This window comes from Rhinopithecus bieti, unplaced genomic scaffold, assembly GCF_001698545.2.
Source record: "Rhinopithecus bieti isolate Rb0 unplaced genomic scaffold, ASM169854v2 scaffold_44948, whole genome shotgun sequence".
Classification (NCBI taxonomy): Eukaryota; Metazoa; Chordata; class Mammalia; order Primates; family Cercopithecidae; genus Rhinopithecus; species Rhinopithecus bieti.
The window spans coordinates 1,390,627-1,411,170 of record NW_016818762.1 but is presented as its reverse complement, the minus strand read 5'-3'; the positions used below and the strand labels follow the sequence as shown (position 1 = coordinate 1,411,170).

The 20,544-nt window shown below is 41.3% G+C and overlaps 1 protein-coding gene across 1 annotated transcript in view; it reads right to left on the bottom strand.

Moving 5' to 3' along the window:
* LOC108518805 (formin-1-like) overlaps positions 1-20,544 on the bottom strand; it is a 297,109-nt gene that overhangs the window by 146,392 nt on the left and 130,173 nt on the right. Inside the window, exon 6 of the mRNA XM_017857448.1 lies at positions 19,188-19,305. Within this exon, the coding sequence (XP_017712937.1) occupies positions 19,188-19,305 (118 nt within the window). The remainder of the gene's footprint in view (positions 1-19,187; positions 19,306-20,544) is intronic.

Sequence of the window (20,544 nt, the reverse complement as noted above, 5' to 3'; positions counted from 1 at the left end):
GACGACGGGGCGACCTGCCTGCGGCGAGGAACTACCCACCCCAGGGTCTCCTCTTCGGGAGCTGAGAAGACGACGGGGCGACCTGCCTGCGGCGAGGAACTACCCACCCCAGGGTCTCCTCTTCGGGAGCTGAGAAGACGACGGGGCGACCTGCCTGCGGCGAGGAACTACTCACCCCAGGGTCTCCTCTCTGCTGAGAGCTAAAAAGGGACAAGGGGATGACCAGCTGCAGAGAGGAGCTACCCACCCCAGGGTCACCTCTCTACTGAGAGCTGAAAGGGGATGATGAGATGACCAGCTCCAGAGAGGAGCTACACACCCATTGGTCTTCTCTCCGCTGAGAGCTGAAAAGACGACAGGATGACCAGCTGTAAAGAGGAGCACCCACTGTGGGACTCCTCTGACCTGTTCTATTGCTCAATAAAAGCTCCTCTACACCTTGTTCACCCTCCACTTGTCCATGTACCTCATTCTTCCTGGTGCGAGACAAGAACTCAGGACCTGCCAAATGGAAGGGCTGGAAGAGCTGTTTAACACAAACAGGGCTGAAACATGCCCCTTGCTTGCCACATTGTACATAACAAGGAGAGACACAGCTGCCACCCTTCGGGGAGCCCAGACCTAGGAGCTCCCAAACTAGGGCTGTGACACCCGTTTGGGGGCTCTGCAGTTTCTGGCTTCTCCAAGATTCCAGGTGCCACCACGTTCCCTGGTGCCAGCCGCGGAAGCTGCTTATGGTACACTCGGTCCAGCCATAGCCTTGCAGGGAGTCAGCACCCATGCTGGGACCTGGAACTGCCCATTCCGCTGCAGCCAGTGTGCCTGGCGGTGGGCAGTAGCTGGACCCCATGCTCGCTTGCTTACATACCCTATGCCACTCCACTTGTCCTTGGTAGGCATGAGGTCCAGGTCAGTAGCACCTCCAGAGTGCAGCCTGCCAGGCCAAGTGGGCCCAGAAGGCCAGAGCAAAACTCAGGCAAAAGCACCACTGGCCACAGAGGTTTCTGGCTGGTAAGCAATACCCCAAAAATCCTATAACTATATCTGCTCGACCCACTTGTCTCCTTTGATCCCTCAGAGGAGCTGGGGATTGCGTTAAGTTCTCTCTTGGATTTCAGAGTTCCATGGGCTTGTGTTTTGAGCTATGCGAGTTTCTTTGTGCAAATTTCTGTTCCAAACTGGATTTGGAAGCAGTGACAGAAACTGGACTGGGTCCAGGATAAAATATGTGGTAATTAACTGGCTTGGATCCAGTTAAGAGGCCTCGCACAACTCACTGGGTCAGAAAGAAACTGGTAGTAAATGCTAATATTGCAGGGGTTGAAAAGTTAGGCTTTTGAAAATTCACAAGGATTTTTGTGTTCTAACCCTTTGTTTCACTTTTCGTGCACACGTAGGTAGGAAAAAAATCATTGGCTAAATTAATCAAGGGAGCCTGAAAACAAAGTCAATATTTCAAATAAAAATGGGATCTTTAATATCTGGAAAACTGAGTTCCTTCCAGCTTATACATTAGGTCTGGGAAGCAGCGAAGTCTTACAGAAATGGCAAAATGGTCACCAAAGATAACTCACAGTGGAATGGTCTGAATGAACAATGTACTGAAGCGCATGTGAAAATGAGAGTTCCCAAATTAGTCTCATCTAGGGATGCCTATTAACATGCAGAAGCTTCTAAAAAGATTTAGAAATGAAAGGACCCATCTGGGGACAAGTTTGACACTTGCCAGTTTGATACTGGGTGCTAAGCAGAGTGGCTAATGTCTATGTTTTGTCACAAGTATTTTGCTCTGGCCAGAATGAAAAATGCTAATTTGGTTACTCCATGCAACTCCTTGGTCAGCAACTTGCAAATTTGAGGATTTTGCCTGTGGTTTCATGATTTTTCTTTGTGATGCAGGATGGACCCCGGAGCTACGGTGTGGCAAACAGGGTCACTAGGGTCTCTTAGGGAAAGAGAACCCAGAAATCTGACATACTGGCAAAAAGGGTAAAAATTTCTTATGAGTCAGACTTCCCGTCTCTCTCTCTCTGTGCAAACTGGTTGAATGAATGGTAAAAATCACTGTTTAACTCCTATAAAGTTTGATTAATGGAAAAAAGGGATTTCTGAGGTTAATCTTAAGCTGTAGCCAATCTAGTGTGGTTTGTGTGTCTTTCTGTATGGTTCTATCATAAGGAAGAACACCTTAGGATAATACATGGGCTTAGAAGCTCATAAACCCACTGTTCAAGCCAGTCTGCCAAACTGGTCAGTAACAAACTTTGCTGCAGTTCCCTGAAACAAGCAAAAACCTGGATGAGATTTCCATTTTGTTTTATGTCCTTGGGAGCTTGACCTTGTAACCACATGGCAGTACTTTCTTTTGGTCTTTGACATTTTACAGTGGTGGCCTGGCTTAGGAAATGTGTACTTTCTGGTTAATATCTGCGTGGCCTTTACCATTAGCTGATTCTCTTTCCCCCACCACGAACAACTTCTAGCTTCCCTTCTTATATCTGCCTTTCTCTTAGTTACCTTTGAAGATGCTAGATTTTATGAAAACTGCCACTTCTTTGAAAGTACCTTATAGACTTGTGGTTAAGTCATAAACTTAGTTGAGGCTTCTTGTTTTCACCTGTGAGGTTACTTTTGGTAAAGCTTAAAAGTGAGAAATACTGGCCACTTGGTGTGGCTAAAGTCGAGTAATAAGAGATTTTTTTTTTTTTTGAGACGGAGTCTCGCTCTGTCGCCCAGGCTGGAGTGCAGTGGCCAGATCTCAGCTCACTGCAAGCTCCACCTCCCGGGTTTACGCCATTCTCCCGAGTAGCTGGGACTACAGGCGCCCGCCACCTCACCCGGCTATTTTTTTTTTTGTATTTTTTAGTAGAGACGGGGTTTCACCGTGTTAGCCAGGACGGTCTCGATCTCCTGACCTCGTGATCCGCCCGTCTCGGCCTCCCAAAGTGCTGGGATTACAGGCTTGAGCCACCGCGCCCGGCCGAGTAATAAGAGATTTTAAAAAACGTTTATAAAGAGTGCTATATTTAAAAGTCAGCTTAATTAAAACCAAATACTCAAGTTCTAACAGCCTGGGACACCCTGGGAAAAGCAGAGGAAACACCACAGACCCTGTTTTGGGAAAAACCTCTGTTTTCCTCATGAAGTCTCAGGAATTAAAAGCAGATAGATCCCTCTCAAAATCTAAGATTTTGTTCAGTTTTGCATGGTGTTAGCTGATAATTTTGAGTTATCAGGGGTATCAGAAAATGACTTTGAAGACTCCCATGGGATATGGGTTGACTCCCTCTTTTTGAAATCTAGGATCTGGTATAAAGATGGGACCCTTAATTTCTGGAGATCTGTTCTGCCTTCCAGCTGTGCCTGCTTATTATATTAGACTGTAGAAACTGCATACTTTCCTGGTCCTATTTCTCCAAGGACTCCACCCTGAAGCAAGTAATCCAATTTAAAAGAAAAAAACCTTAGAAATTAGTAAATGAAAAATCTTACAACTATTGGATCTTCTTCTGTGTAGTTATATATGTGTGTGTGTGTGTGTGTGTGTGTGTGTGTGTAATGTTTACATAAAAGAGCTCTAATTGGCTTAAAGAAAAATAAGTGCTTAAATCAAATATTTTGAAAAAATTAAAAACTGTAATGCCTTTTAGTTCCTGTAACTTTGGTAATCTTTGGGAAATAAACATTTTAAAGATTATGGGTAAAATAAAATGTCTTCAAAATGTAAACATGCGGTTTAAATTATGCAGGTCGGACATTAGGTTTGTTGAATGCTTTAAGGTCATAAACTGCTTCTTTAGCTTCTGAAAATTGTTCAGTTAACCTACTCTGGAGCGTAAGATTCTACCTAAGAATGTTACCTAAGAATCTTTGGACTGAGCTCATGCATTAGGCCCCAACAGACAAAACCAAACAAAAATGAAGTTGCTTGTGGTAAATGTGATGTTATCAAACTGAGACTTTAAGGAAACATATAGATCCTAGGCCAGAACAGACCAGGTTTTGTTTTTCTCCTAAAAACAAGATGTTCCAACATAAGGGGATACCCTCTACTCAAGTCCTTGTTCCTACCTTTGCAAAACTCAGAGTTCTGTTTCCAGTCGTTTTCAAGACCAAATTACTACATTTACAATGGTGATAGTGACAGCAATGACTAAAGTTTTGGTCAATCTCTCAAAATTGAGAAAATGACCAAAAGAGGGGAATTGTTAAATCAAGTTTAGTCTACAGTTGCCTCCCTACATATTTAAGTTCAGCCTAAAGATTTTTCTATACATTGTGAACTACAACAAGTGGAGGGGTAAACTGACCTTCGCCAACACCTGTGCCAATTACTGAGTTTTGGCCAATAAAATGTAGCCAACTGTCCAAATAAGGCAAACGCTAAGCTGTAATCAATCCCATTGTTTCTGTACTTCACTTATGTTTTCTGTACGTCACTTTCCTTTTGCTGTCTGTAATTCTTGTTCCACCACATGGCTGCACTGGAGTCTCCCTGATTCTGCTGTGATTCTAGGGGCTGCTCAATTCACGAATTGTTTATTGTTCATTAAACTCCTTTAAATTTAATTCAGCTGAAGTTTTTCTTTTAACACAACCAATACAACCATTTTATTTTTCACTTTTGGTACAGTATTCAGTAAATTATATTAGGTATTCAACACTTTATTACAAAATAGGCTTTGTGTTCAATGATTCTGCCCAACTGCTGGCTAAAGTATGTTCTGAGCATATTTAAGGTAGGCTTGGCTAAGGTGATGTTCAGTAGGTTAGGCATATAACATGTATTTTGACTGACAATAATCTCAACTTAAGATATGTTTATCAGGACATAACCCTATTGTAAGTCAAGGAGCATCTGTATACATATTGTTAAACTTTAAGTTGGAAAATGCTTCCTTAAGACCAGATTTCACTACATAGGGCTTCTGCATAATAAAAGACACCATGAAAAAAAAGTCATGGCAAGTTAGAGCCTAAGATACCAATATGTACAATGATAAAAGGATTTTTTTTAATACATAGAAAGCTTCTTCAAATCAGTAAGAAAAATGACTAAGAACCTCATTTTCAAAAGGGCCAAGAACACCAGCAAGCTCATAAGAAATGAAAACATGTCCAATACCACTTGTATCAGAAAACACAAATTTTAAAAAGTGTGATTTTTAATCCATTACATAGGCATAAATTAAATAAACGCTGGTGAAGTATGAGTAATGGGTATTCTTTCTTTGGTTTAATATTCTGAGAGGCCAACTGTGTAGTATCTACCAAGTAGTGGGCCAGGATACAACAATTCCACTTCAATCCTATCAAGGTACTCACTGGTATGCATAAAAATGAATATACAAGAATTTAATGACAGCATTATTTGCAGTGAAAGATTCTAAGCAATTAAAAGGTTCATTAATACAGGCATGGTTCTATAAATTACTACTGTATGGAATACTATGAGGCCATTAAAATAATGAGGAAGAAGGAGAGTGCTCTGTATGTACTGACCTGGAAAGGTTTCAGTATATGGTAAAAAGCAGCTCATCTTAGAACTTATAGTATAACCCTATTTGTGTGGAAATAGCTTGTGTGATGTACATGTACTCAGTGTACATGTATGCATGAGTGCATATAGAAGTGTGTGAGAAGCGATATAAGTAACTGTTCACAAGACCCCCCTTTAAGAAGGCAGAGGGAACAAGGGATGCAGAATGAAGGATGATGTTTGCTTTTTCCTATGTATTTCCATTCTTTGAATTAGGTATGATGATTCCAGGGTATGTTTCTTTGGATTTCTTAGACTGCTTTCTTCTATCCTTCTATCCTTCCTGAGAATCAGATGTGTCCTCTTTAATCAGAATTGAATAAAACAACCTGGGAAAGGCTGAGGTGAATTAGGGCTGGGCTGAAAGAAATGGGTGCCACATTAAAAATGGAAAGAAAAAATAAACACTAAACCGGAAGTCAGAAGACCAGTCCTGGTTCCACTGTTACAGTAGGTAGCTAGTCAGACATGAGCAGGGCAGAAGAGGGTCCCCTCCCACCACCAGGATGCCAGGCAACCACCAGGTGATAGTCAGGTGGTTGCGACAGTGCCTCTCGAATAATAACTGGTCACAGCTGGTGCTAGAGAACGGCAGTCTCCCAAAAGACATAAACACCTGAAACTGGTGATCAGCAGCTTCCTGGTAAGATCTCAGGAGTTGGGTGAGTGGACTCAGGCATAGGCATGAAGAGGCAAAATGGCAGAGTTTCACTGGTTTATGACTGTCCTCTAGAAACACTTGACTGGTAAGGGAAAAATGGCTCAAGTGAGCATGTGTACAACTCCCACAAACACACTGTACATGCAGCCCCTCCCGAGTGCTGGCAGGCCACTGCACACGCTGACAGCCCACTCCAAGGGAGGAATCAGGGGAGAAGGACGCAGGCCCCAGAAGCATGCCAACGTATAAAACCCCAAGGCAAAGATCAAACACTGCACTTGATCTGTCAAGTAACCCACTTGGCCTTGTTCTAAGTGTACTTGACTTCCTTTTGTTCTTGATCTTAAGTTTTTTAAATAAATGTTCACTCCTGCTCTAAAACTTGCCTTGGTCTCTTACTCTGCCTTATGTCCCTTGGTCAAATTCTTTCTTCTGAGGAGGAAAGAACTGAGGCTGCTGCTAACACTATCACTAATTAGCAAGTGTGATAACCTTTCTGGACATCCATTTCTCTCCAATAAGGAGAGAGCTAAACCTGATGCTCTCCAAGGTTCCTTCCAGTTCAAAGAATACATGAATACTATATGTAACTAGGCTGGTGGCTTGCCTTGAGATTCTAGTTTCCCAACTGCAAGGTCTGAAAATACTTGATTTAAAGTATTTTATTAAAATTATCGTCAGCATGTAGCCACTAAAAACGGTTACTATGAAGACTATGGAAAAAAAAAAACATGGAAAACATTCATAGGATAAAAGGTACTCGATAAAATGCTGGGCTCAGCATGGATACAACCATGCAAATACACATGCATAGAATCAAAGACTTAAACACACAAAAAGGAAAATAATCATTTCACCTGTCTGATGTGTTTTTCTGATACCAACCAGTTCTCCAATATCAACACCAACTCTGTGATGTCAACTGGGTGTCCTACAATTCAATTCAATTCTGACACTAGAGTTAGCATCAGACTCCACAGGCTTACAGGCTCAGCCTCACAATGATACTGACAGGAGGCAGCCAAATGCCAAGGCAGACAGGGGCAGGTCCTTGGTGAAACTGCACCTCCAAGCTAAACACAGTTTAAAGCCTGAAAGCCAAGCTATAAGTTAAATACTTGGACCGGATTGAGAAGTTATCTTCCCATTTGGTGCACTTTCCTCTGATTGATCCCTACCCTTCACCTATTTTATATATACCTACTGTTTTCTAATTGGTTTTCTGCAGTGTCATGCCCACCTTTGAGTGGCGTCTTCGCTTTAAACTTTTTTGCATTCTCACAAACCAATCAGCATGCACTACCCATTCTGAGTCCATAAAATGCCCCAGACCCAACCACAGGGAGAGAAACCACCTGACTGTGGGTGTGTGGGATCACCCCCACTCCCCAAAGTCCCTTCTCTGCTGAAAGCTGTTCCATTGCTCAATAAAATCCTTCGCTCTCATCACCCTTCAATCGTCACTGTGACCTCATTCTTCTTGGACACTGGACAAGAGCTTGGGACCCACTGAGTGTGGGTACTCTGAAAGCCTTTGCCCTCACTGGTGGAGAGCAGCCACACTGCTGACTGGGCTGCTAATGTACCACCATCCGTCGGGCTGCAGACAGCAGAACTCAAAAAGCTAATTAGCACACTAACATTCCCTCTGGGGCTTGGGGGTCACAGGCACCCCTACCTTGAGGTAACATGCCTGGTCTGGCAACAGACCCTGCACGGAAGTTGCTCCTATGTTGGCACTTGGAGCTGCTAGCCAAACACCGTACTCGCTCACTCATGTGCTCACTCAAACAAGGGGCTGAGTGCAGCAGGCCAAGTGAGCAACAAGGCTGTTTATGTCACCTGCGTGCAGGCGGACTGAGTCTGAAAAAGGAGTCAGCAAAGGGTGGTGGGATCATTAGTTCTTATAGGTTTTGGGATAGGCGGTGGAGTTAGGAGCAATGTTTTGCAGGCAGTGGGTGGATCTCACAAAGTAGATTCTCAAGGGTGGGGAGAATTATAAACCTTCTTAAGGGTGGGGGAGAATACAAAGTACATTGATCAGTTAGGGTGGGGCAGAAACAAATCACAATGGTGGAATGTCATCAGTTAAGGCCGTTTTCTGTGGATCTTCAGTTGCTTCAGGCCATCGGGATGTGTACGGGCGGGTCACTGGGGACATGATGGCTGAGCTTGGGCTCGGAGGCCTGACACCTACTATTTCATACTGAGAAGCAACAGCAATTTATTTCTCAAACCCAATTACCCTTTCCCTCCTCTTCTACATGAAATGGTCACAATCGAGTAGACAGAGAGAAAGAAAACTAAACACTTTGCCAACATCAAAAGGGAGTTGAAGACATGAGGGATTCCACCATGAGGCAGACATACAGCCAATCACAGCTTCCAGAAAATGCAGGCTGAAATTCTGTCCAATAGTTACTGGTGAAAGCTTTTATGTCTCCGTTCTTTAAAACTCTATATTGCTTGATTATTCATAGAACAGTTCTAGCTACTTGTATCTTATATGGAAATACAAAGAGCTGAGAGTAACCAAGCAACAAGGACACACTCTAGCGGGGTATCATAACTGATTACAGAGCTATAGTTGTAAACCAAAAATAAAATTTGAAGCCCTCCATCCCCTGCAACTATCTGAATGGACTCTCTCCTTAGCCACGGCATTCAAAAAATTTAACCTGAATAACTGGTTCAGGCCATGACAGGAAGTGGGGATTGGATGTGCCTCATTATTCCCCTGCAGCATTAATGTCAACACAGACCTTAAGTCTCATAAACATCTGTAATCTATTCTCTCTGAAGCCTGCTATCTGGAGGCTTCAACTCCATGATAAAACCTTGGTCTCTACAACCCCTTATCTTAATCCAGACACTCCTCTCTCTCATAATAACTCTTTCAACCAATTGCCAATCAAAATATGGGGTGAAGTCTCCTCACCCCTTCGAGTTGTCCTACCCTTCTAGATTGAACCAGTGAAAACCTCACATCTATTGATTAATGTATTATGTCTCCCTCAAATGTATAAAAGCAAGCTGTATCCTGATCACCTTGGGTACATGCTGTCAGGTTTTGTGTTCACACAGTCATTAAGATAGTGTGAAATTGGTACAAGGCTAGACAAAGCTACAGAACAGTGGAACAGAATACAGCCCAGAAGGTGAAGGTAGGCTTTTCAATAAACAATTCTGGTTAATTTTGATCTAAAAACAAATTTGACTGTACTTCACCTCATAGACAAAAAAACAAAAAATCAATACCCAGTATATTGTAGCTCTAAAATGACAAATGAAGAGCACCAATAATTTTTAAAGATACTTAAAATATATATATTTTCATGATTGGGTTAGAAAAATAACTTTAAGACGGCTTAAAATGCCCTAACCAATAACACCAGATTCATTAGAGTGAAACTGAGAATTTATACTAATCAAAAACCACTATTGAGAGAGAGAAAAAATACTTGCAACACACTTAAGCAAAGGGCTCAAATTCAGCATGTAAAAATAACTTCTCTACAAATCAATACGAAAAAGAGAGACAATTCATTAAAATTGAACAAGTGACTCAGACAGGCACCCCACAAGAGGACATGCAATGGCCATGAAAAAGTGCTTGGCCTGGCTGGTGATCAACGAAATATCAATTAAAGCCAGAATGAGCTCAAATAAGAAAAACCAAACATACCAAACGCTAAGAATGTGGAGCAATCAGCACCATCACATGCTGCTGGTGGACGTATAAACGGATGAAAATCCCTTTGAAAAAGTGTTTAGCATCATCTGCTGACACAGAATCCAGATATGCCCTATTACCAGCAATTCTATTTCCAGGTATACACCCAAAAGAAATGTCTTCCTGCATTTATCAAAAGGCATGTCCAAGGATGTTTAGAGCAATGTTTGTCATTAAAAGAAAAATCTTAGGGAAATTAAGTTTAACAGAGTTTAACTGAGCAAAGGAGAATGCGAGAATCAGGCAGCCTCCTGGGCCAGAGCAGGCTGAGAGAGCCCAGTGCAGCCATGTGGCAGAAGAAGATTTATAGTCAGAAAAAGGAAAGTGACAAAGAGAAAACCAAAGTGAGGTACAGAGACAGCCAGATTGGTTACAGCTCAGCACTTACCTTATTTTAACACAGTTTGAACAGCTGGCCCCCTTTGATTGCAAGCCAAAACTCAGTGATTGCCACAAGAGTAGGCTACCGTCTATTTACACCTCCATTTGCGTTATAGTTAACTACATACATCGAAACCTTTAGGTTGAACTTAAAATACATAAGGAGGCAGCTTTAGGCTTAACTTGATTTAGCATTATAACAGCCACAAACTTTGAACAACATCAGTGTCCACCAGCATTAGAATTGGATAAATACACTGTGATATAGTCATATAATGGAATACTACAGGGGAATGAAAATAAATGAACTATAGGTACACATAGCAACATATATGATTCTCACAAGCATAATGTTAACAGAAAGAAGTTAGACACAAAATGAGTGAATTTATATTAAGTTTAAAAGCATATGAAATTAGGCCAGGCACAGTGGCTCACACCTGTAATCCCAGCACTTTGGGAGGCTGAGGCAGGCGGATCACTGGAGGTCAGGAATTCAAGACCAGCCTGGCCAACATGGCGAAACCCCATTTCTAATAGAAATACAAGTAAATCAGCCAGACATGGTGGCGCACACCTGTAATCTCAGTTACTCGGGAGGCTGAGGCAGAAGAATTGCTTGAACCCAGAGGCAGAGGTTGCAGTGAGCTGAGATGGCACCACTGTACTCCAGCCTGGACAACAGAGCGAGACTCCATCTTAAGAAAAGCAGATAAAACTAACCTATAGTGTTAGAAGTTAGGATAGTGGTTTTCTTTGAGGGAAAGGGAAACTGTAGCGATTGGAAGGGGGCAAGAAAGAACCTTCTGTTGTGCTAGAAGATGTACTATTTATTGATCTACATCATGGTTACCTGGGAGTGTTCAGTTTGCTATAACTCAGAGCTATACACTCTTGTGTAATTTTCTCTATTTTGTTACTTTTCTATAAAACTGGTTTAAAAAAAAGTAGTGCTGCAGTTGAACTTCATAGATACTGTCTTATCTTTACAATAATTGTTTAAAACTACCATTACCCTCATTTTTAGAGACAAGGATGAAAATCCAAAGAAGTAAATTATCCTGCCCCATCACAGCTGGCACATGACAGAGCCACAGCTTCAAACTCACGTTGAGTTGATGCTCAAACCCATGAACCCTGCAGTAAAAGTAATGCCAAACTTAATCATGTCTTCAGGACTTTCCCAGTCCTACTTTCCTTTCCCTCTGAAATCATTTTCTACATTCTCATCTCATGTTCTCAACCCCCATCAAGTGCTTCCTTTTATCTTGGGGGGAAAAGTGCTTCAGAGTTTACCTATTGCAACTTTGGGTTTATAGTTATTTCTCAGAAATAATCTGTTCTTTCTAGAGAAGAAGAAAAAAATGTTATTTACAATTTCCCATCTGGTTTCTATGGAGAGGGTGTTCTATTTGCTGAGCTAGTTGATGGCTATAAGCACATAAAAAGTGGAATGAGCGGAAGGAAGTAAACTGCAAGTGAAAAGGTGTGATGGGGCTGCTGGGGGAAAGGTGTGGTGCGGCTGGTGGTGGAAAGGTGTGGTGCGGCTGGTGGTGGAAAGGTGTGGTGCGGCTGGTGGTGGAAAGGTGTGGTGCGGCTGGTGGTGGAAAGGTGTGGTGCGGCTGGTGGTGGAAAGGTGTGGTGCGGCTGGTGGTGGAAAGGTGTGGTGCGGCTGGTGGTGGAAAGGTGTGGTGCGGCTGGTGGTGGAAAGGTGTGGTGCGGCTGGTGGTGGAAAGGTGTGGTGCGGCTGGTGGTGGAAAGGTGTGGTGCGGCTGGTGGTGGAAAGGTGTGGTGCGGCTGGTGGTGGAAAGGTGTGGTGCGGCTGGTGGTGGAAAGGTGTGGTGCGGCTGGTGGTGGAAAGGTGTGGTGCGGCTGGTGGTGGAAAGGTGTGGTGCGGCTGGTGGTGGAAAGGTGTGGTGCGGCTGGTGGTGGAAAGGTGTGGTGCGGCTGGTGGTGGAAAGGTGTGGTGCGGCTGGTGGTGGAAAGGTGTGGTGCGGCTGGTGGTGGAAAGGTGTGGTGCGGCTGGTGGTGGAAAGGTGTGGTGCGGCTGGTGGTGGAAAGGTGTGGTGCGGCTGGTGGTGGAAAGGTGTGGTGCGGCTGGTGGTGGAAAGGTGTGGTGCGGCTGGTGGTGGAAAGGTGTGGTGCGGCTGGTGGTGGAAAGGTGTGGTGCGGCTGGTGGTGGAAAGGTGTGGTGCGGCTGGTGGTGGAAAGGTGTGGTGCGGCTGGTGGTGGAAAGGTGTGGTGCGGCTGGTGGTGGAAAGGTGTGGTGCGGCTGGTGGTGGAAAGGTGTGGTGGGGCTGCTGGTGGAGGAGGCTGAAGCCAGGATGGTGGAGAGGCCGCTTGGTGGATGATCTGGAGAAAGAAAACTTGGTGGTTGGCAATAGACAGAGATTTGCACAAGAGAAGAAAAACGAGGCCACTTGGAGAGAAATTATGAGAAAGACAATGACTACTGAAAGATGTTTGTAAAAATGTGGTATAGAATATGGCACATCAACCTCATTCTAATCTTCCCAAAAGAGGCCTCAAAGTAGACTGAATGCACTGGTTTTATTTTCTCTAAAACCCAGTGAAATCACTGAAATAACAACTCTTAAAATGAAAAAGTTTGTTCATGTACCTCCCAAAACCATTTACATATACACCATGCATTTTACCACACGAACTCTGGCTCAATGAATGGTAGCTGAATGAACCTCACCTGAACTTTCCAAGAATCCACGGACTAGAAGCATTTTTATTTGCTTGAAATTGCTTATGCCTCATAGCATAAAAAATACCATTCACTCCCTTCTTTGATTTCTATTTGAGGAATCAAAAGAACAGCATGAAACAACCAAGTGAGTTTTTGCAGATGAGTCCAGTGAGCCAGGATGGCCTCGTATGCTCTACATTACTGTTCAGGTCCACTCACTTCAGATCCCATAATTTGTAATAATCTGCATAATTTTTTACTGACAAATCATAGTCGTATACCTTTACGGGGTATATGATGTGGTGTTGATACAGGCATACAATGTGGTACGATTAAATTAAGCTAATTAACATGTGCATCACCTTTCTTGCCTATAGTTTGTTATGGTGAGACATTTGAAATTTATTCTTAGTTATTTTGAAATATAGAATACCTTATTTTTTACTATAATCACACTGGTGCTCAAAAGATCACAAAATCTGTTTCTCCTGTTTATCTAAAATGTTGTGTCCCTTGATCAACGACTCTCCATTCCCTCCGTCCCACATCTCCAGCCTCTGATAATCATCATTTTATTCTCTACTTCCATGAGTTCAACTTTATTAGAGTCCACATATAAGTGAGATCACGCAACATTTGTCTTTCTTGTGCCTGGCTTATTTCACATAGCATAAGGTCCTCCTGACATATCCACATTGGCACAAATGACAGAATTTCCCCCCGGCCTTTTTAAGGCTTGATTGGTATTCCATTGTGTATATATATCATAGTTTATCCATTTACCCATTGATGAATACTTACACTGATGTAATGTCTTGGCTATTATGAATAGTTCTGCAATGAACATAGGAGTGCAGTTATCCCTTTTATATACTGGTTTCAGTTCCTTTGGATACATGCCCAGAAGTGTGATTATTGGGTAATTTAGTAGTTCTATTTTTAGTTTTTTCAGGAACTTCCATACCATTTTCCATAATGGCCATACTAATTTATGTTCCCACAAAAAATGCTTCTGATTCCATATATTTTCCTTGTTGGATCTTTAGATACTGGTATACTGACAAAAAGATTTTTTAAAAGTTTAATCCATCACTCTTCAATTTGAGACTATCTTTATCTTCAACTTATAATTCCAACTCATAATTATTACATATAATTTATCAATAGAGTATTAATAAGTTATGTGTATCTTTCAGCAATTCATAATCTCCCTACTGTCATCTGTGAAATGAATAAGCTGAACTAAATGACCTAAGCTGTTTGCAGCTCTGTTTTTTATATTCTAAAAACTGAGACTCCGTACTTTAATCTCTTGCTTCCACTCTCCTGAGCCAAAGATCTTTACTAATATTTTCGTGAACACAATATGTGATTCTTGAGTCTCCAGTCCCCACTTCCGATTCCTCTCCTAAAAGTCAAGCTTTAGTTCCCATTTATGTTGAGAGAGTCAGTCTCCTCTCTACAGCTCCCAGCTGTGTACGTATACTAAGCGGAAGCTTAGCACAATACACTTCACCTCTAGTTTCCCAGTGAACCTTTTTCTGTAATCCAAAACTGAAAGACATTTCTGGTCTTTAGTCTGTACAGCTTCCAATTTCTAGGCTATCACAATCCAATCACTCCATGTAAGTGATGATAGCATGCTACAGGGGTCTATGGAAGATAGTACAATGAACAAACCCATTCCCCAGACGGTAAAAGAGAAAGTCAGGATAATATGTCTGGACACGTAACTTTAAAGGAAAATCCACTGCTGACTAACGCAGCCCGCTAGCTATGAATGCAGAAATTAAAGCTCAAATTATAGTAGCCCAATAAAGTAGTATGAGGTATTTATAGCTCTCTTTGACTGGTAAAGCAAGGATAGATATCTGACTTACCAGGAAGGGTGGCAAACAACTCTCATTTCATAATGAAGGAAATTCAAACGAGAAACAAACCAGAAAACAGGTGGATCTTTATTAAATTGAGGGATGGGTTATTTCTCTATTTAATCTAAAATACTCTAAATAGGGATGTTTCTGAATTGCTCCCAGGTTCTGAGGAAAGATGTATCTCCTGGAGATGCCACATGTCTGGACAATTAGCTTACTTTCAATAACTACAATGTATTGTGCTAAGTTCTCTTCTCTACAAAAGCTATGGTCCTCACACTCAGCACAGCAGCACATCTGCCATTCCCCAGCTTCCGGCCAGCTCTGAGATGCTGCAGGTAAAGACAAAAGCTTTTCCAGATGCACACTGAGAGAGAAACCACATATGCACAATTCAATTCAGAAAGCATGAGTGTTTTTCTTCAAACTTGTTTCTTTCTCATTCTGTGAGCAATTCAGTCACTGACAGTTCCCTAAATGGTATCATTTTAATTTCAAAAACATTAACCTCACTCCCCCTGAGGATTTTGAGATGTACATCACGACAATGTATTTTTTAAATTTCTTAATAGTGAGAAATTTCAGGCAGTCCTTCATAATACAAAATAGGAGATGGAGGCGAAAGGAAGCCCAGCTTTGGGTTGAGTATTTGGAACAGGTTCTTCCTCTGAACCTCGAGGTGTCCACAGATAGCTGTGGCGTGGGGTGGAGGGTCTAAAATATATGCTAAATTCGGTGTCATGTTTTCTTCTGTGGCTTTCTATCACTGCTAGATTTTAAAGGAGTCGAAAAATATGAAGAATCACTAACCACGGTAAAACTGAGGGAAAGTACCACAGGTCAGTCCAAATGTGTCCTTGACCCAGTCAAGCCCTGACCCTGGGGAGAAAATCACCTGCAATAAAGCTAGCATGCTCGAGTCACTAGAGGCTTACGAGCACATTAGACTTCTAAGGAAAACAAATCACAAGAAGCAAATCCATAGCATGCATTTGTCTTTGAAAAAATATGCCAGGGAAGATATTTAGAAAAAAATACAAGACATATACGCATACATAAATATATATTTATATGTAAATAAATACTATATATTTAACTTACTCAACGTCAAGAAACTTTGAGTAGTTTTATAAGACACGCTCTTGGTGAAGATAGTAAGAATTCTCATTCCTACCTCACACTGATTTATAAATTAATACAATTCGAATAAAATTCTGTTTTCTAGAAGAATGAATATATGAGGGAACTCAAAAACATTTTTTAAAAGTATGCAAAAGAAATGGAACCGTCAGATTCTGAGATGTATTGTAATGCCACAATAAGATAGGGCATAATATACAAACATATCAAAGACAACAGAAAGCCCCCAACAGTCCTAAACAAATTTGGGGGAAATAAAAGTCTGTTATAGAATTCATTAGCAATTTAGAAAAAAAGTTGTCTTCGATCTCTAGCTCAGACCGTATACCAAATTAAATTTTTCATATGAAATGGAGTGATGGAAGGAGAGAAAAAAAGAAGTAGAAAGAAACCCTTCAAGAAATATGAAAACATTGGTAAACTTATATTAGAGAAAGTCTTTTAAGCTAAAAGAAGAATCAGAAATTATATAATGAAAGCATAGATTTGATTATGTCAATATTTAAAACTTCCACACATCACAAAATACAGTAAAATTTAAAACAAGTGATAAAAAGTAAAATAACAGTTTCAAAAGGGAAATTCTTAGGGACAGGTATTCAGTAAGAAAAAACAACTATGGCAACATGGTAATACACATCAGAAACCTTAGAAAGGCGTATTCTCTTATGTACAGCAATTCTGTCAGCATTTATCCTAAGATAAAATACTTCTACACAAAGACTTACAGTACTGTTATTTATAATATATCATGTATAATTGAAATAAATTTTATAAGTAGTAAAATCATTTGAAGAGTTTAAATAAAAAAGTAGTCTATAATGATTCAAATTCTACTTTAATTTTCAGTATTAAATTCACATAGGCCTGTCATGTTTTAAAATATTGACAACAGTTTCTCTGAAATAGAATCATAGAAAGTTTCTTTTGCTTCATGACTTTTCTGTGTATCTTCAAGTTTTATTTTATTTTGTAATGTAGGGGAACATTTAAAACCCTATGAGAGATTTTCTGAGATCCGTAAACCCTTCATATTAAGATGAAGCAGGAATCTACAGAGCAAGCCTCTGAATAATAGCCGTCATATTTTCCATGAACTGATTATACTAGAAAATATAACCCTCCCACAGGATGATAAAAACAGAAGTTTGTCTTTGTGCCTTGGTCCTGAAATCCTGTGTCGTGCGGTATGACAACACCAGCATGTGTGTGCAGATTCTTCTCCAGGAGGGCTTGAGAAGCCTGTCCCCCCAGGGCCTGCCGGACGCTCATGGCGGCAGTGTAACTGTGCAAGAGATCTCCTGCGTCCGCGCAGGGCCTGCTGGGCGCTCATGGCGGCAGTATAACTGTGCAGGAGATCTCCTGCGTGCCTCTCCAGGTCTGCGCCCTTTCTGGGCCCCACTGACAGGTCTGAAATGATAGGCTCAAGTGCTCCCGGTCTGCTGACTTCTCTCTGGATTTGGCCAATGGGAATGACGGTGGGGGACCAGACAATGGGATGAGAAGAGATCAGGCTGTCTGCCCTCAGCATCCCGCCTGGCATGTCACTATGGACCGGTGGCACCTCCCTGCTGAGGGCTGCAGGTCCTGCCCAGCAGTTGTCTCCACACCACTCAGCCTCCCTCTTAAGTTCTAGCTTCTGAGAGCCACTCCTACTCTTGCCCCTTCAGGCCTGGGTGTGGTAAAAGCTTGTTCTTGGTACTAGCCCCAGAGTAGCGCTCTCTTACTGCTTTTCCTAAACCCCGTCTGTACCTTTATGACAGGTCTCTAATAAACTCTCCTCAAATCACTCCATTTGAGTGCCAGCTGATTCCTGATTAGTACGACCCTCATTCATACAGTCATATATGTAATTACCCTAGAGAAAACAAAGCTAAAGGAAAAAAGTGACCTAACGTCGTTTAGGAAATTTTCCATTCCAGTTTGGGATAAACAGAAGTTCAGCCCTATGCTACTTCTGTGCTTCAATTACCTACAACATCCTTATGCTTTCTTTAGTGCTGTCTGAATTGCTCCGCTTAGAGGAAACAATCATTTTCCACCCTTGTGCTGTTCACTCTTATACAATTATGATTTTTGGAAAATCAAATGTGTGCAAGAAGACTTAAATCACTATCCATATTTTCATCAAGAATGTGAGTTTTCATCCTGGAAGTCAAACACCACAGAAAGAAAATGCTGTGAAGTAACCAATGCCCTGCAGAGTCATAAGCAGCAACTGTGTAAATGAAAGCTAGAAATGATCTCAAGATTCAACTGCCAGTGTGTCCTCAATCCAGTCTGATATTATGGAAAAACCTACTGAACCACCCACCTTTGATCTGTTCATATCTATCAATGAACAGGAATGGAAAAAAGTATTTTTCTATAACCAGAGAGATAGATAGATCTTAATACACACACATACCTAATAAAAACAACAAATATAAGCCATGTATAGGTAATCTCTAAATATCAGGAAGAAGGCAAAGAGGTTTCAGGGATACACACACACACATGCAATTCTTAATATGGGTATATAACCCATCTTCTAATGCTTTGGTGTAATTTTACAGTTCATGTGAAACTTTCACTTAAATAGTAACCATACCTAGATTCCCATTTCATTTAAATAAATTCAAGTAAAGTTCCTAGGCAGGTTTCCAGAGAGTTAGGTTGCTTTACAGTTGGCCATGCATTAAATAAAGCTTTGTCTCACAAAAGTGAATGAGTAACTGATATGGTATCTGTACATTCACTCTGCACAAGGTTCCTTTATCTCCAAAGCATTACTCAAAGACAAACAACAAATCAGATTACAGCTCTAGAGAACCATACTCTGCCTCTTCTAGCAACACTGCCAGCTCACAAAACTGGATGAGGACCAACCACCGGCTTCCTGAGGGATTTGCAATCTACTTGCTCCATCAGGTCCCCCAAGGTTCTCCTGCTTCACACACATGCCCCCTTTCATTCATTCCACTGCATTCATCTTTCAGCTTTCAGAGGCTCGTTAACAATATGCGTGCAAAGGTGCACTTTCCCAGCAAAACCAAAAAGAGAGCCTTCAGCAATACATTTTATAATGAAACAAAACCCCAGATTCTGAGAGTCAACTAAGCTAGAACTAAAAGCCATTGCAGGAAGAGATTCTTTCCTGGGCCCCTAGCTTCTTTTCACATTACCTGCTTCAGTGTACTTCAGTCCCACTTTTTCTTCTGCGTCTTTTGTCTTTGGGGGTGGCCAGACAGCTTGAAGTCTGCCAGGAGTCCTGTCATCCTGCTCAGTCGGGCTGTGGTCAGGCTGTGGAAAGAGCAGGCAAATAAGAAGTGAAATGTAGTCAGAGCCAATTAATTCCTGAAAAATGGCATGCTAACCCTAATTCTGAAGTTAATTTTAATGGCTAGTTGCACATTGCTCTCATTCACTGCAACTGAGGTATCTTTCTATAGTGTGACCCTTTTGCAGAAGTGTAACGTGATCAATTGAGGTGAACATGTAAAACAACGAAAAAAACCTTGAGGCTAAGTAGGTATCACACAACCCTTAAAAGATGGTTTTTATTAATTTCAAAAAGCACAAATATACTTTGACCTGAAGATACAGACATAAATGTACTACACCGAAGTACATTTATAGGAATGTTTACAAATGTATCCCAGACTCCAGGATTATTTTACATAAAGACTAACTTCATGAACATCAGTGGTAGACCAAGACACACTTTTTCAAACATTCCACACTGCTAAACTTCCTTTTATTCCTATAAACGAATGAATGAGATTACCTTCATATTCCAGTCATTTTATATGGGTTGATTTTACAACTAGGAGACTGCTACATTGTGCTTGGTTTTTTAACTGCAATCTGAGAAATTTTGCCAAAGACTTTCATTTTTAACATTCTAACTGAATATTTTAAATATATAAGAGGAACGATAATCATACACTGAACTGATATTAAGCAAGAAATTCTATTTATTGTTCTTATGATCGTTTCAGATCTACTGGACAGGTACTTGCTCATCTTTAGAAATTACCTGAGTTCGTCTTCTCTGAGTAGTAACAGCTTCCATTAAGTAGATGCTTCTCATGCACTGCCTTTAATTCTTGTAACAACCATATAACCAATTTATTTTCCTCATTTTGCATATGAGGAGATTGAGGCTTGGAGATTATTAAGGTTACCCAGCCAGTAAATGGCAGAAGTAGAATACAAACCCAGGTCTCATTCTAAATCCAGTGCTCAATCTGGAAGCCTTCCAATCAATGTGGAACACTGTAATCACACCACAAACACCTATTTTGCCAAATGGCAGAATTTCAAAGGAACGATAGTTTCTGCGGAGGTATAATTAAGTGGTGAGGAAACCCTGTAAACCTGGACTGTACTTCCATCGTGCATCATTTCCTCATGCTACTTTATCAGTGCATTTACCATCAACGTTTAAACTCACGGTGACAGTTACCCTTTTCCTACCTGCACAGCTTTATGTATATTCCTCTTATAATATTCCAGATGAAAGTCACGAAGCATGAAAAG